The 15,110-nt window shown below is 48.6% G+C and overlaps 2 protein-coding genes across 2 annotated transcripts in view; both read right to left on the bottom strand.

Annotated features, from left to right (window-relative positions):
* Positions 1–6,249: 6,249 nt before the first annotated feature.
* On the bottom strand, positions 6,250–8,475 carry LOC104385717 (keratin, type I cytoskeletal 42-like). Its single transcript, XM_009994207.1, has 6 exons — positions 8,209–8,475; positions 7,751–7,833; positions 7,333–7,489; positions 7,079–7,240; positions 6,645–6,770; positions 6,250–6,510 (listed from the first exon to the last, which is right to left on the bottom strand). The coding sequence occupies exons 1-6, from the start codon at positions 8,380–8,382 to the stop codon at positions 6,250–6,252; spliced, it is 963 nt and encodes a 320-aa protein (XP_009992509.1). The 5' UTR covers positions 8,383–8,475.
* A 5,232-nt stretch (positions 8,476–13,707) lies between these two features.
* LOC104385667 (keratin, type I cytoskeletal 14) overlaps positions 13,708–15,110 on the bottom strand; it is a 16,347-nt gene continuing 14,944 nt past the window's right edge. The window contains exons 7-8 of the mRNA XM_009994151.1: positions 14,276–14,325; positions 13,708–13,805 (exon numbers count right to left, since the gene is read on the bottom strand). Of these exons, the coding sequence (XP_009992453.1) occupies positions 13,708–13,805; positions 14,276–14,325 (148 nt within the window). The remainder of the gene's footprint in view (positions 13,806–14,275; positions 14,326–15,110) is intronic.

Raw genomic sequence — 15,110 nt, 5'->3', positions numbered from 1 at the left:
CCCCCCCGGGGGGGGGGAGCCATGCCCAGCGGAGTGGCGGGAGAACTGGCTCCACCAGGGCAAGTGTCTGTATGGAGCAGACTGCCACAATGAGAGGATGTTCTGCTCTCCAGGGAATGGAGCCTTCTGTTCCCTACAGGGTGGAATTTCCAACCAACTCTTACTCACAAGTAACCTTTGGCTCAAGTTTGTCCACCTTTAAAGGAGCAGTTGTGATAAATCCTCTGTGGCGGAAAGTGTGCGACCTGAGAGGGAGCCCTGAGAGCAGCCACCACCTCCAGGCAGGGAAAACCCAGGCTCACAGGCACAGCCACCACCCCTGTACTGGGGGAAGGTGTCCTGTGTGTGCAGCTTGGTGGCTTCTGTCACCATGGTAGGATAGTGTCCCCAACCATACATAGATGTGATCATCTTCTCACCAGCGTAAGCTAGGAGTCTCCACTTTCCAGTGAGATAAATTATTTCTTTACTTAGATCAGAAATGATAAGAAGACGCCTACCCAAGGCTGGCAGCATCCTAGAATATTCATTATTCATATGCAGTGAAATAACTTGCTCAAGGACAGAGCCAGGGTCTGGTAAAGCTCAGATTCCTGCAGACTGCAGTGCCTGAAATACAAGTCCATCTTCCCTCTAGACACACATCCTCTGTGCTCCCCACACAGCCTAGACTCACAGAAGTGAAAATTATGAGCAAAAGGAGGACAGGGAGTAAATCTGGCTTTCATCCGACATTTTGAGGAATATAATTGAAGGCAGGGTGTGGCTGTAAGAGCCAACAGAAATTAATATAATGTCTGGATGGCTTGGAGCTTCTCTTCTGCTGTGTAGGTTTTCAAAAGTTACCTAACAGCAAGTGGGCTGAGATTGCTTTTCTTCCCCTTTTGGAGTCTTAGGTTTAGGAGGAGATGTTGCAGATCTTGGACTTTTCTCTATGGGTGGACAAGGAGCACCTACACCTGCTCCTTTCAGCAGTTACCTGACAGGAAGAAGGTCTTGCTCTCACTTGGGATATAATTACATTCTTCAGAGCTTTACTGGCCTCCTTCCAGTCTCAATGGGACACGGAACATGAAACAAATGCATCCAAAAGCCAGTCCCTGAGTAACAAGGCTGTGTTTTAAAACCAGTGAGGCTTTCTCCTTGCCATGTGCAGGGTGGCTGCAGCTGTTTGCTGCCCATTGGCAGGTTGCTTGGCCAAGCAGTATGGCACTGCCCTGCTCCCTGCAGGCATGATAAGGCTTGGGGGCACTGGGACCTCACCAGGGATGGGGCAGAGGTGTGTGTGTGTGTGCTGGCTGGCTGGCTCTCGCCTTTCTGCACTAATGAGCCACCTCTTTGTCCTGATACATCCATCAGTACTGGCAGTTTTCCCCACTGACCTGATTCCTTTATTTCCACTTTTGTTATTATTTGTATTCCTGTAGCCCAGGGGCAGAGCCTTGGGGCAGAACAACGTGTAGGAAAAGACTGTGCAAGTCTAAGGCATAAAAATGTCCCAGAAGAGTTTACAGCCAGAATGTGAGTGGAGGAAGGGGATGGTTTGGTGAGGCAGCGGTGCGGGAAGCGGTGGCACGTGGTCAGCACAGCCAGTGCCAGCCCTGCCAAGTCTTCTGGCATTATGGAAAATAGACATCTGAAAGTGGACAAAGAGATAATGGGTGTAAATATTGCCATATAGGGATGGGCAGCTCGGGAGGAGGCAGGGAGATGTTCCGTTTTCAGTGTTGTTGTGGGCAGTGCAGGATGGTCCCGTGGGAAGTGCCCCTGTCCCGGTGCACAGCCCGGCTGCAGTGTCAGCCCGTCCCTTCCCTGCGCTGCTCGCTTTGCTTATCACAGCTGATAATGTTTTCTTGTGTCAACTACAAGAGGGGTGTGTATAATTTGACAGAACTCTGCTTTCATAAGCATTGCTTCAGTGATGTTTGTGCAACCACACTGGAATATGATTTTATCTTGTCACTTGTAATTATCATTAATGATTTGCATAATAGCCATTAGGCATCACTTATTAAACAGTTCTTTGATGTGATACTGAGCCGGCTCCAGACCTTATGCTCCCATCTTTCAAATGCAGACCATGAGTTTTTCCTGGCTAATGACTCACTGGTTTATACCACCACATTTAGCAAAATTCCTGTAAGGCAAGTGAATTACCACAGGGAGTTTGGTAACAGCACCATCCTAGGTCTTAAATATGCCTCAGAGACCAAGGTGATTACTCTATTTAAGTTTCTTTCATGCTGACTGTTCACATCCTCTGATTGCCTCTGAACATTTGTTAGTGATGAAGTGGAGGTTCAGTGGACAGAACTGGATTTCTTCCTACTGAACCTCACAGTCTTCCCTGATTCTTTTTGTGAAGGGTTTTCGTTTCCTTCCAGCACCAGTAAACAAAAATACAGACCCCACAGATAGTTACTATGGGCATGAGAGAGAATGTACCTGTCTGCCTACTTTATAAGGTAGAATATTAGACAGAAATTATAGTTCATACATCACACCAGAGTATGGACTACTATTAAAAAGAGTAGTGCCTGTAATCAGGTACAATTTCTTGTGCAGTGCAGCCCTTAACTCATGGCTGATTTTCAGCATTGATAATTTGCAAAACCAGTTGTTTTGTTTCTGCTTCTTCACTGATGTTTTAAACCTCTGGTATGTTCATTCCTCAGGGATTTTTTGTGGTGGTGGTGTAATTCCCATGTGTCTGCTCTCTCCATAAGACAGAGGCTGTATCTGCTAGAGCAATCTCAGCACATTCCACCTACAGCCACTGCTTGTGATGCTGGTAGCAGGTCACCTCTTGTCCTGTTGTCCCATGCACTGTGTGCTCTGCATTTTATTTATCTTCCCTTCCCCGTCTTTTCCTATGCTGTTTCCACAGTCATCATTTCCCATCCCTGTCCAGGTTATAACTCCTTGGGCAGGGAAGGCATCTTTTTATTTCTGCACAGCATTTAATGCAGTGACCTTAGAGGTGCTGTGTAAACACTGAGGCAGGATAAATAATACTGAAATGCACATTATAATTAGTGTTGCAGGAACTGGAGATACAGAACTGAGTAGAAAAGTATTTAACACAGAATCTCATCCAGAAGCTCATTAGAGCTCCTGCAGAGCTAACAACTGTCTCTCCCTTGGACAGACACTGGGGAGAGGCCACCCCTGATGGGACCATGGGCACTTGGCCCCAGCCTTAGGTGCTGGTGCAGTCACAGTGACATGACGTGTGACCTGGGGTTGAGAGCTTAGAGCATGAGAGGTGATGCATGAGCAGACAAGACTTTCTGCAGAGAAAAGACCCAGAGCAGGAAGAGTCCCGTTTTGCCAAGAGAGTAGCTCTGTGTGGTCAAGCTTTGTCTTTTCCCATATTGTCATTCTCAAAACATCTCAGCCATTTCTTTCTTCACACGTGGACGCTAATTCACACCTGTTGTATGCCCTGAAGTCTTCCCGTTAGCTGCCTTCACATTTGACCTCTGGGGGGGATGAGCTGTCAAACACATCCAGTGTTTCCTTACAGAAAAAGGCCAACTGAGGCCCAGCTTGTGGAGCAGAGGCTGTGAGCACCTTTTGCAGCTTGACACGTTTGCAGTCACTGCTGCTGGATCTTGAGTCTTTGCTTGCACAAAGTGTTCCTGTCTGTGTAATTCCTTTCTCTATGCTAATAAAATAGGAGCATCTTTTTTTTTCTGTCTGTTTATTGTATCTTACCTTTAAAATATTCTCTCCTGCTTATTAATTTGTCTCACCCTTTTATCTTCCCACATGTTGCCAGCTGGTTTTTCCTGTTTACCTTTTTTAAAAAATCCATTCACAGGTTCTTTATTTAGCATTTTCTCTGGGAATTGTTTCCCGCCACCAGAAGGGTGTGTCAAGTCCAGCAGAGCTTTGCTTTCAAATTACTGCTTCAGTAGTATTCAGGAAAACTTGTTGTTCTTGATTTTATCCTGTTGCTGCACATTTGTAATAACTCAGAGGTGGTGTGTATTACATTATATTACATTACTACATTAGCACACACCTACCTTAATGAAAACTCCATTTTTGCTTAGAAATCTCTTTCAATAGAAGCTTGTCAGTCAGACTGCCTTGAAACTCCTTCCTTGCACTCTGTCCAGCCTCCCTGAATGTTTCTTTCCTCATCCTCTTCTGCTTCTTAGCTTGGCTCATGCTTCCTCATCTGGCAGCAAATGTCCCTTCCCTCCATCCTCCTGCAGCCATTGCATCCAGCAGGAGCTGAAGCCTTGGGAGCTTTGCTTATTTTTGTTTTCCCCTTGTGATGATTACTTTGAGGATATAGGTCAAGGGTGGATTTCTAACCAAAGGTGTATGACAAATAGAACTGTCTGACATTTTTTAAATACTTGTATGTTCATCTACTTATAGAAATTATTTGTCAGGTTCGAGGCTGTGTCAGTAGTAGCAAAGTTTTATTAGCGATAAGCTTTGGTAGCTGTTAGACAAGTGACCACAAAACAGATTAGCCCAAGGGAAGAGCAGTGATTGGGTGCCAGCAGCAGCAGAGGATGAAGGCAGCAGGGAGGAAGGCAGCCGTTCTGCAAAGCCCCTTCTGACTGGTGCTGTGAGCAGAACTGAGTACTGTCAGGTTCTTTTTGACTTGCATTTTCCAAATGGTTTGTTCTTTCTCCTCAGGGGAATGTGCAGCAGGGCTGGCGGGGAAGCTCTGGTCTGCAGAGACCTGCCAAAGGAGGGCAGGAAGCATTACATTTTCAGGGGTTTCCTTCACAAACCCCTTTGCCTTTCTCTTACATCCCCCTTGCTCTTGTGCTGACTTTTCTTACCCCTCTTCTCCCTTGTTTAATTTTACATACTTGTTGAAAGACTTATGACTGACTGATTCCCTCTGCCAATTCCTTATTTTCATGTTGTGCTGAAAGTCTCATTTAAACACATTTACTACTAGCAACCCCCCAGTGTCAAACGTATTTTCTATGCATAAGTTTACAAATGCCCCATAGCTGCATCCCTTTCTACCATGGTCTAGTTAGTCCCCATGCCCTATACCCACCCCCACAGCTCCTGCTGTTCTGACTCCCAGCACTGCTTCTCTCTGGGAAAAAGAAACTGTCTCCAGCCCCTCTTCACCATCCAGAAAAGCCTGAGATCACTCAGCCTCCTCTTCCCAGGTACACCACAGGACTAAAGCAGCAGCTCATGGTCACTCTGGCCAGCTCACCTTACAGGTCCTCTCCTGGAGGCTCAGGGCAGGCAGGGCTGGCACAAGTTGGCTTTAAGCCCACAGCTTCTTCCAGCTGATGTTGCAGGGACTCCTCTTCCCACTGGCCCTCTGTGGAAAGGAGACAACTCTGGTAACAACAGCCCTCAACATTCCCACCCTGGAGATCTGCCCCCTGACCTGCAGCACTGGCTGCTGTGTCTCTTCGGTCACTATTGGCCATTTCCCCTTTGAACCAGGAGGATCATTAAGAGGAGTGATTAGCACATCCTCCATCCTGGCTGTTGACAGCTGGTGCTTTTCCAGCTTGACATGCTTAGGGTTACCCGAGGCTCTGAGACAAGCTCTGGCAGTGCCACTTCATCCATTGCAAATGGCATTTGGGAACAAGTACAAGTATTTTTCTTGTAACTAATTTAGGACTGGAGGGTCTAGACAGCCCACCTCAGGGCACAACCATTAAACACTTCTTCTAAACTAATGGAGCAGGTAGGTGCTCAGGCTGGTTATGTGTGTGCAGCCATTTAGATTAATAGCATGCCTCACTGTCTCAAAATCTCAGGCGATGGGAGGCAGGGAAGAGCCAGCTGCTTTGCATGCAAATTAAATTCCCCAAAACTTTAATTAAAATTGTTGTGTGAATCTGAGAATGTTTAGATAATTTATTATGTCTGTTAATTTGACTGCCAGTCCCTAATCCTGTCTAGCTGTGGCAAACCCAATAAAACTCCATTAAATGACAGTGTTCATAAGAGACCTTGCCCAGCTCGCAGTGAAGCTGCCCTGCACAGAGCTGTGGTGCTACACCTTGCCCAGGTGGCTGGGACAGCTCTGGGGACCTTCCCAGCCACCTGTGCTGGGCCAAGAGTGGGGAATGGGCTCTGGCTTCCACTCTGGACATTTATCAGAGCCAGATCCTCAAACGACTTGTGGTTTGCTAACAGGCTCTGTCTGGTAACAGGTCAGTACTGGTTCCTCCCCACAGCATGGATTTTACCACTGGTATTGCCAACTTTCATAACTCTGTAAGTGAAAGCTCAGAGGTTTTACTGCGCCCGGGTCTGTCTCTGGGCTGCGTACACGATGTCGTGCTGCCCCCCCTCCAGCAGGCAGTGGTAGGTCTGGATCTCCTGCTCCAAGCGGCATTTGACATCCAGAAGGGTCTTGTATTCCTGGTTCTGGCACTCCATTTCTGCTCGTATTTCAGCCAGCCGCTGCTCCACGCAGGAGATCTGGCTCTGGAGCTCAGCCAGGTACTTGTTGTAGCGACATTCGGTTTCCGTCAAAGAGGATTCCAGGTTTTCCTTCTGAGAATGGAAACAACACAAAGGTACCTTTTGTGGCAAGCTCAGCCCCTCTGGTTACAGGCGCGACTCTGGTCGTGTGGCTTTTTAAAAAGAGGTGGGTAGGTTGAGGTGTGAGTCCTCGTGGCATCACCTACCATGGTGAGTTGAGCTTGTACATTGATTTCCAAGGCCTGCAGCTGACGTCTCAGCTCCGTGACCTGTTTGTTGCTTGACTCGATCTCCTGGCTGCTCGTGACAACCTCCATATTCACCTCCTCCACCTGTGAAGTCAGAAGAGAGCATCCCTTTTTTCACCTGCCCATGGCATCTGCAGGGGCTGCCCACAGCCTGTGCCCACCCTGCAGCACACTTAAGTGTCCAGAGCCTCCCCACTGACTCTGTTGTGACCCTGCACCACCGTGTGGTGGCCCCTCTGCCATGAGCAGAGAAGCCCTGAGAGTGGGCAGTACAATTAGATGCTCAGCACATCCATATCAGAATTGCTGATATTTAGTGTGTGTTCTTGGTCTCTCATTTCTCCCTCTCCCCAACAGGCAGAGCAGGGCCCAGCTCTGCACACCTCTCGTACCTTGCAGGCATACCACTGCTCAGTCTCTTTGCGGTTGCGCTCCATCAGTGTTTCATACTGGCACCTCAAATCCTCCAGGATCTTCCTCAGGTCTGGGCCAGGACAGGCATTGACCTCCACACTCACATCTCCAGTTGCCTGTTTCCTCAGACAGTTCATTTCCTGCAAGAACACGGGCACCATATCAGTAAAATTGACACTCAGGGGGACTTTCCTTCTTTCTTCATATTTTTCTGAGTAAGGGGCAATCTAACCTCCTCATGGTTTGTCTTGAGACAACATATCTCTTCGGTCAGAGCCTCACACTGCAGCTGCAGGTCGGTCTTGCAGCTGGCCAGCTGATCCAGAACGGGCCGTAGGTTGCAGATGTCTGTGTCCACGTTTTGCCGGAGACCACATTCAGTCTCGTACCTTGAGCCACAGGCAACAAAAAAAGATCAGCATGTCAGTGACCATGGCAAGCCTGGAGTTGAGTTTGTGGGGGCTTAGGACCAATTTCTTTGCTTCAGGCACTCAGAGCTCTGACCATTGTCCATGGCATCCATGCCTGTCCCAGGGGTCTGCGCTCACACAGCAGCACGGCCAGCTGAGTGTGAAGGTTTCCCCATCACCCCTGCTCACCCACCCCACCACGGGCAGGTGAACCCCTCAGCCCAAAACCCCCCTACTCACTTCACTCTGAAGTCGTCGGCAGTCATCCTGTTGTTATCAATATTCAGAAGGATCTTGTTAGTCTCCATGGCTGCACACAGGATCTGGGAAAGACAATATGGAGAGAGATTTGGGCTGGTGGCTTCCTCTGGTTATTGAAAGCCCTGGAGGAAACACCTTCCTGGGGTAATGCAACCCACTTATTTTAGAATGATTCCATATATTGGGATTATTAGTCAGTTGGATGGCATTGCAGTGAGGAAACCCGTGTGCCAAATGGTGGAGCAGGCTGGGCTGCAACTCTAGTTCTCTGTAAATGCAGTGTCCTCCTCCCTCAAAGCATCCCTTCCATGTAAATTATTTCTTCATGGGCAACACCAGAGGCGTTGATATTGCCTCTGCCATTTGACATTGATCTATCCCCAGGTGAAAGCAAAGCCCAAAGAGGTATCAGAATTTCTGGAAAATCAATTATTTACCTGGTTTTGAAGGTCTTCTATTTCCTTATGAAAACAGGAGTAGTCCCGGGGTTCGCAGCTGGGCCCCACCTTGGCATACCACTCCCTGATCTTACACTCCAGATCAGCATTGTCTCCCTCCAGGAGCCGCACCTTTTCCAGGTAGGAGGCCAGGCGGTCGTTGAGGTTCTGCATCGTCGCCTTCTCATTGTTGGCAAATAAGATCCCATCGCCACAGCCAGCACCAGCCCTGGTGAAACCCCCACTGACACCTCGGGGACAGATGCCTCCACCGCTGAATCCAAGGGCAGAGCAAGCCCTCTGTGCAGCTCCAAAGCTCCCACCAGTGGCACTGCCAGTGCTCAGCTGCTTCCCAAGTAATCCCTCACTTAAACTGCCACCAGAAAAATTGCCAGCCACACCAACAAAGTCATAGGCAGCATGTCTTCCTGAGGAGGCAGAGGAGACCTTCCTTGCACTGCCCGCTGCAGAGCTGCCCGTGCTGCCCCTGCCCTGGGCACAGGCAGGGACCACCTGCCTGACAACACAGCTCATGCTGAACACCAGGAGCCAACACGGAGCCCAAGGGAAGCTGCACGGATCGCTGCAGGATCCGCTTGTGAGCCCTGTCCCCACAGTCCTCTATTTATACCACTCCTTGTGGATGTTGCCACCGGAGAAGGGCTGTTTATTCTTCCTCCTTGTGACCTGGCTAGCACTGTTGTTTTTTTTCAGCTGGAAATATTTCCCTAAAGGCTTTTGTCTCCAGAAATCCCACAACAGAAAGATGCTTTGGTTAACAGAAGCGTGTTTCAAAACTACATCAAAAATGTTACTTCCTGAATCATCAGGTCTGACTTGTGATGACAACTAAACACCAGTGACACAAAAAACGACGATACCCGAGAGCGCCTGGGGAATGAAACATCTCAGCAATTATCCATCCTGATGTGGGCGAGTCTATCCGGAAAGTGAAAGCTGTGGGAAAGCCATCCTATCTGACAGAGCCTGCTCGACCCCTTTGTGACCAGAAGGGAGGGTGTCCCTCATTCAGCTGCCCTGGGGACCCCAGGAACCCTCCTGGCCCCTGCTGCCCCTCTGTGCAGGGAGGGGGTCACATTCTGTGTGAGCAGGAACCTGCCAGGGCTGCATCATTAGACCTGGCAAGGCTCTTGGGGAGCACAGGAAAACCTTGCAGTGGAGCTACCAGGGATTGCTTGTTACTCCTCTATCTCCTGTATGCATCAAAAGTGTCTTCTTTCAGAGGGGAGATTCCCTCCTATTTACTTTGCTGCTTTTGAGGGTAGTAAAAATATTCAAGTATTTATCCAAGATAAAAGAGAAAAGGATATTTCCTGAGTATGAAATGTTGCAGTTACATGTGAATATTCACTGCCAAGACAGGGCAGCTACAGAAGATGTTTAATGAGATTTCTAAAACAGTAACATGGAGAATTTCAGGAGCAGCCTGGTTCATCTTGCATGGTTCTGACCCGGTTCCAGCCAGCACCGTGAACATTCTCCAGATATAATCTAAGGGAAATTTAGATGTGTTAAATTTAGAAAAGGCATAAGAAAAAATCATGTAAAAAAGATATTAAACCTATTTTTTGGTCGCAAAATGCTGAACTGAGAAAGAAAGGAAATAATTAAAATAATTGAAATGTTTTTTCATCTGAATATTTCACTTTATTAATACTACTAATACAGCCAGGCTAATATTGGCTGCCTTTCCCCTGTGGGTTGTTCAGCTTTGGGTTTGGCATCCAAGTCACCTGGACACATCATATAAGGATGCATCAGGTGCTGCCTGTTTCAGCAATATTGTTTATGCCATTTGGGTAAGTTCATTAGTCTTGATTTTATCTTGACACTGCAAATCCACAACACCTTAAATGTGGTGTGGGTTCTGTGCATGTCCATCCTTTGTTACATCCATAATTAGCAAGTGCAGCCTGTGCCATGGTGCCAGGGGTGCCTGCTCAGAGGCTGCGGCATGGCCAGGATCAGGCGTCTCTGCCGCAGAGCTCGGCCACAGCCCTGTGGCTGCTCTTGGTCAGGGCTGCAGGACTGGTCAGAATCTGTCTTTTTTTCATAGAATAATAAAATTAATGCCAAGGTGACATTTAAAATACATAGTCCTTCATTTTTCAGTAAGAAGAATTAGAATTGTAATGAGTGGTGTTTTTTCCAGTTATTGAAAAGCAAGTAGAAATGTCCCGGTTTCTTTCTTACTTTTTGAACTTCAGCCCTGGCTATAGGTCTCTGTAGCCAAAGGTGATGAGACTTTCTGCAGCTTTTGTAAAGCAGGACCATCATTTCACTCTTGATTTTACTGGATTTGTGTTCTTCACAGTAGCTGTTTTCCTTTCCATAATTTGAAATTTTTATTAAAAGCAGCTCTTGCTTTTACACCAGAGCCCCCCTCAAGACCAGCCAGCAGTTACAGTCCTCCTTTTATTAAAATAGATTTTCATTTTTTTATGAGCACATCTGTTAATGACAGTATCTACATGCATAATGGAAGGTTCTTTCCAGAATTAACTTTTACCAACTTCCAGACTGGAGTCTACAGAGAGGAATGTGCTCAGCACAGCCCTGAGCCACAGGCGATGCCTCTGATGAGCTGTCCTGGGCTGACACGGGGCGGGGGGCGATGGCGCGCAAGGGTTTCCCAGTGGGAGTTCCAGGAACAGCCGTGCTGGCCTGGCAGGGAAAAGTTACTACTTCAAGTAACAAATGAGCAGAAAACCCTGCCCTAGGCAAAGCTGCTGTTCCCATTTAATCAGCTTTTGTGAAAAACAGAAGGAATGGAATTATACTTCAGCCTTAGTTTTGTGTCTGGTGCTTTGCCTTCTAGGGGAGTGCTGGATGGTGATACAGGATGAGCACTGTGGAGTTGTCCTCAGGGGTTTTTCTGCTCTACAAAATGATCAGGTTCAAAGAGCAATGAAAACCAGGTTTCCCCAGTGGGAAGTCCTTTGGTAGTCTTGTGATATTTTAAGGCTTAAGACTGTTCCTTAAGTTATTGCATGTAAAGTACAGGAAGTGTCATGTGCCCCCAGGAAGGAGATCCAGCATTTCACGTTGTTATCAACATTCCCTGAGTCACCAGCATTTCCCATGTCCAAGAGAACTTCCCTGGAGATGCGGTGACTCCAAACCCCGAGCCCTGGCAGCCTGAGCTGCTGTCCATCACCTCCAGCACTGCCAGCCCCGCCTCCACTTCAGGCTGGACGCAGCCCAGGAGGTGCCAGGGCAGAGGTTCTGGAGCCAGGCCCCAGCTGGCACCCAACGACCCAGCGTGGGCCTGGGCCTGTCCCTGCAGTCCAAGGAGGGCCCAACAGCCTCCTCAGGGGCCTGATACTGCAGGGAGAGCTCCAAGCTGCCCCAGCTCCTGTCTGCTCATTCTCAGCTAAATTTCAGTGTTTCACCTAGGGGAGATTCTTGTGTTTGCTCTTTACAACATTTGCCTGTCTACCAGGTGGTGTCATTGTCATTGCCCTCTTATTCTGCCTGCTCTTGGCTGCACCAGGGCTGATCTCCATCTCGCTGATGACACCAGCTGCTCCAGGGCTGTGATCCCAGCCTTGCAAATCACTCTAGGCAAATCGGACAGCTTCTCCATGTCTCAGTTTCAGGCTCTGCAGGATGGAAACAGTAATAACAGTGATCCTCCTTCTCAAGGGCACTGTGAAAACAACTGTCTGATGTGAACATGGAGTCTTAAAGATCTGAAACATGATACACATTTGGGGCATTATTCATTGTAAGTATTCCTGCTATTGTAAGTTAAGTTTGACACTGGCACATCCTGCATGTATCTCCGTGTCTCAGCTGATGAGATACATTTCAAGGACACTCTTGGTTCTCCTGGGTTTTGTTTTTATGTCCATTAAAGTTTCACCATTATTCTCTGAGGACTTTTTGCTTCATCTAGTTTTTGAAGTTTTTTTGAGATTACTGCATCTTACTTGGGTTGGAGAAATAAGAGAAATGCAGGATGCAGCCCGTGAACTCTGCACCCTGCTCTGTGTTGCATTTCCCACCCTTTTCTGTAATTGGTGAGCAGTAATTCAGAATGATAACATCTCTTCACACTTCCTTTTCTGGAAAGACCTGGCAGGTTCCCCGTTTCTTCGATCACCTTCCTCTCCTTTGCTTGTCTTGTCATGCCCAGCATGACACCCTCAGTGGTGATGGAACAGGCCTTGGCAGTTGTCCAGCAGGGACCAGGATGCCTTGTGGAGGTTGTGGGAGAATGAATCATCAGTAGTAACCAAGAGACAAGAGCACTTAACTTGGCTGCAGAAGCCTCCTGTAGATCATTAAGAGCAAAGAGAAGCTTCCTTTACTGCAAATTATCACATTCTCCTTTTGTCTCAGGCCCACATTCCTGAGGTGGGTGATGAACATGAGGCCACAATCCAGGACCAGACAGAGCTCCCAAGAGCCACTGGCTAGAAAGCATTACCTTGGATCTAAGTGGCTCCAAGAGGCTTTTGGGTCTGAAATTATTTCCTCTCCTACCCAGCCCACAAGACACGCTGGGTGGATGTGCAACCCTCCTGCATCCCTCCTCAGACAAACCTGTACCTGGCTGCCCAGCAGGAGCTCCAGCAGCTAATCCTGAGTGGCAGCTTGGCTGCGGGCGGTGTTGGCATCCCATCACTGGCTCGTGCGCTACCAGAGGATTTCAGCAGTGATCTACTAGATGCCACAGTGATAAAAAGTTACTGCTACTTGCCCTCTGCGGATTAAGCAATGATTATTTTAGAACCTGTTAAGTGCAGACCTCAGGCAGCATGAAAAGACCTGTGTAGAGTTTTGGTACAATGTGCCCTGTCATGGTATTTACAGACAAACAGGACAGAACTCATGTATGTGTGAGACTTGCCAGCCAGTTTGGTGGTGTGCTTGTGTCCCAGAACAGTACACATGACAGCAGTGGTCTTGCTGGAGTCATTTAAGTTCAATTTACAGAATAAAGTGATTCTTCAGGATACCAAGGGTTAGAGAACTGAGCTTTATTTTGTTGGCTTTAAGTATCAGTCATGTGGCACACTGACCTCAAGCATCATCCTTCCATCACTGCCATCATTTTGTATCAAAATTACCTGGTTTATGTCTCAGACAGTCCCATGTATTTATGAATAATGAGTTCAGTAGTAAAAGCTGTCTCAAATTATTTTTCGTCAAGTGGAGTCCATATCCCTCCTTTCCCCTCCTCTTGCTGCCTTCTTCTTGTGGTTTCTAGGGACTTTCCCTGGCACAGGCACATAAGCCTGAGGCTTTAAGAGATCATGTATCAGTGACAGACAAGTTGTCAGTTGCATGAACAAGGAAAAAGCTTTATTAAATGTGTACAGAGTGCACACTGGCACCTGCATGGAGTTAGGGTGAAACAGGAAGGAGGAGCAGATGGCTGGAGCCTCCAGCACGTGTGGCCTCAGACAACACTTGGTTCATCTCGCTGCTCTCTGGAGGCCAAGGTCAGGGTCTGCAGAGCAGCTTGGCTTCCTAGCGAGTGGTGAGGGCAACCTGCTCCCGGGAGGAGACCACCTTCCCATCCTGCACCTCCTCAACGATGGTGCGGACTTGACGGGAAGATGTCATGACTGCAAAAGGAAAGCAGAGGGAGATTATTCAGGGGACAGGAACAAAAGAAATTTCTTAATGCATTATCAGCTGTTGCATGTTCTTAACAAAGATGTGGGAAATCCACAAGTTACTGGAAAATAATGGATGTTTTAAACATTCCCCCATTGGCTAGGGAGAGGGAAGGGCCAGGCTGGTGGGAAAGCTCCAGCAGGCCTAAGGCACACTCCTTAAACATGCCCTGTTGTGTGACTTTTCCAGTCTGTGTAAGTTTGGAACAGCATCTGCTCAGTCACGAGGCCCATTTAGGACAAATCATTCCAGCAGTAAAGGAGAGTGGGGTGTTTCCTTTCCAGACAGCTGTGTCCTGGGGTCAGCAGCTGTCACAGCACAGGATGGCCCAGGAGGGATTTCCACTCTTTGGGCAGCTGCTCCCAAAGTGGGTCTCAAAGCTGTTGGTATGAGTGTGGGAGGCAGGGTTGGTTCTTACCATCTCTGCCGGAGTGTGAGGACATGGCAGAGGAGTACTGAGAAGAGATGCTACAAGAGAGGGAGAAAAACAAAGAGAAGTTAGGGACACAATGAATTTTTGTTCTTACACAGCCTCTGTTTTGAGGCAGGAGAAAGACAGAAAAGCCTCAGAGTGGTTGCTAAAGCCACTGTTCTGCTCAGTGTCTCCTGGGAGGCAGAGGGACAGTGCTGCTCCTCCCAGCAGAGGCAGGTGCCCATTGCAGCATCTCGCTGCAGGCACAAACCAGGGATGGAACCACTGGCGTCCATGGCTGGTGTGAGCATAAAGACAGACCCTGAAAGCTGTGATTGGACTGAGTTCCCAGACAGCACATTTGTGTCCATGACCTGCCTGCTCCTCCCAGCAGAGGCAGGTGCCCATTGCAGCATCTCGCTGCAGGCACAAACCAGGGATGGAACCACTGGCGTCCATGGCTGGTGTGAGCATAAAGACAGACCCTGAAAGCTGTGATTGGACTGAGTTCCCAGACAGCACATTTGTGTCCATGACCTGCCTCCTCCCGCTGTGCCCCCCCAAGCCAAGCCCCGCTGCCTACTGGGCGTCCTCTCCCTCCAGGAGCCGGCGGTACGTGGCGATCTCCTGCTCCAGGCGGCACTTGACGTCCAGCAGGACCCTGTACTCATGGTTCTGGCGCTCCATGTCGCAGCGCAGCTCGGCCAGCTGCTCCTCCACGCTGCTGATCAGCGCCTGCAGCTGGGCCAGCTGGGTGCCGTAGCGCGCTTCTGTGTCGGCCAAGGTGCCCTCCAGCGCCGCTTTCTGCGGGCAGAGGAGAGCGGCGCGCTCACGGGGGCAG

This window comes from Chaetura pelagica, unplaced genomic scaffold, assembly GCF_000747805.2.
Source record: "Chaetura pelagica isolate M959 unplaced genomic scaffold, ChaPel_1.0 scaffold963, whole genome shotgun sequence".
NCBI lineage: Eukaryota > Metazoa > Chordata > Aves > Apodiformes > Apodidae > Chaetura > Chaetura pelagica.
Note: the sequence above shows the minus strand (reverse complement) of the source record. Positions and strands in the feature narration are given on the sequence as shown.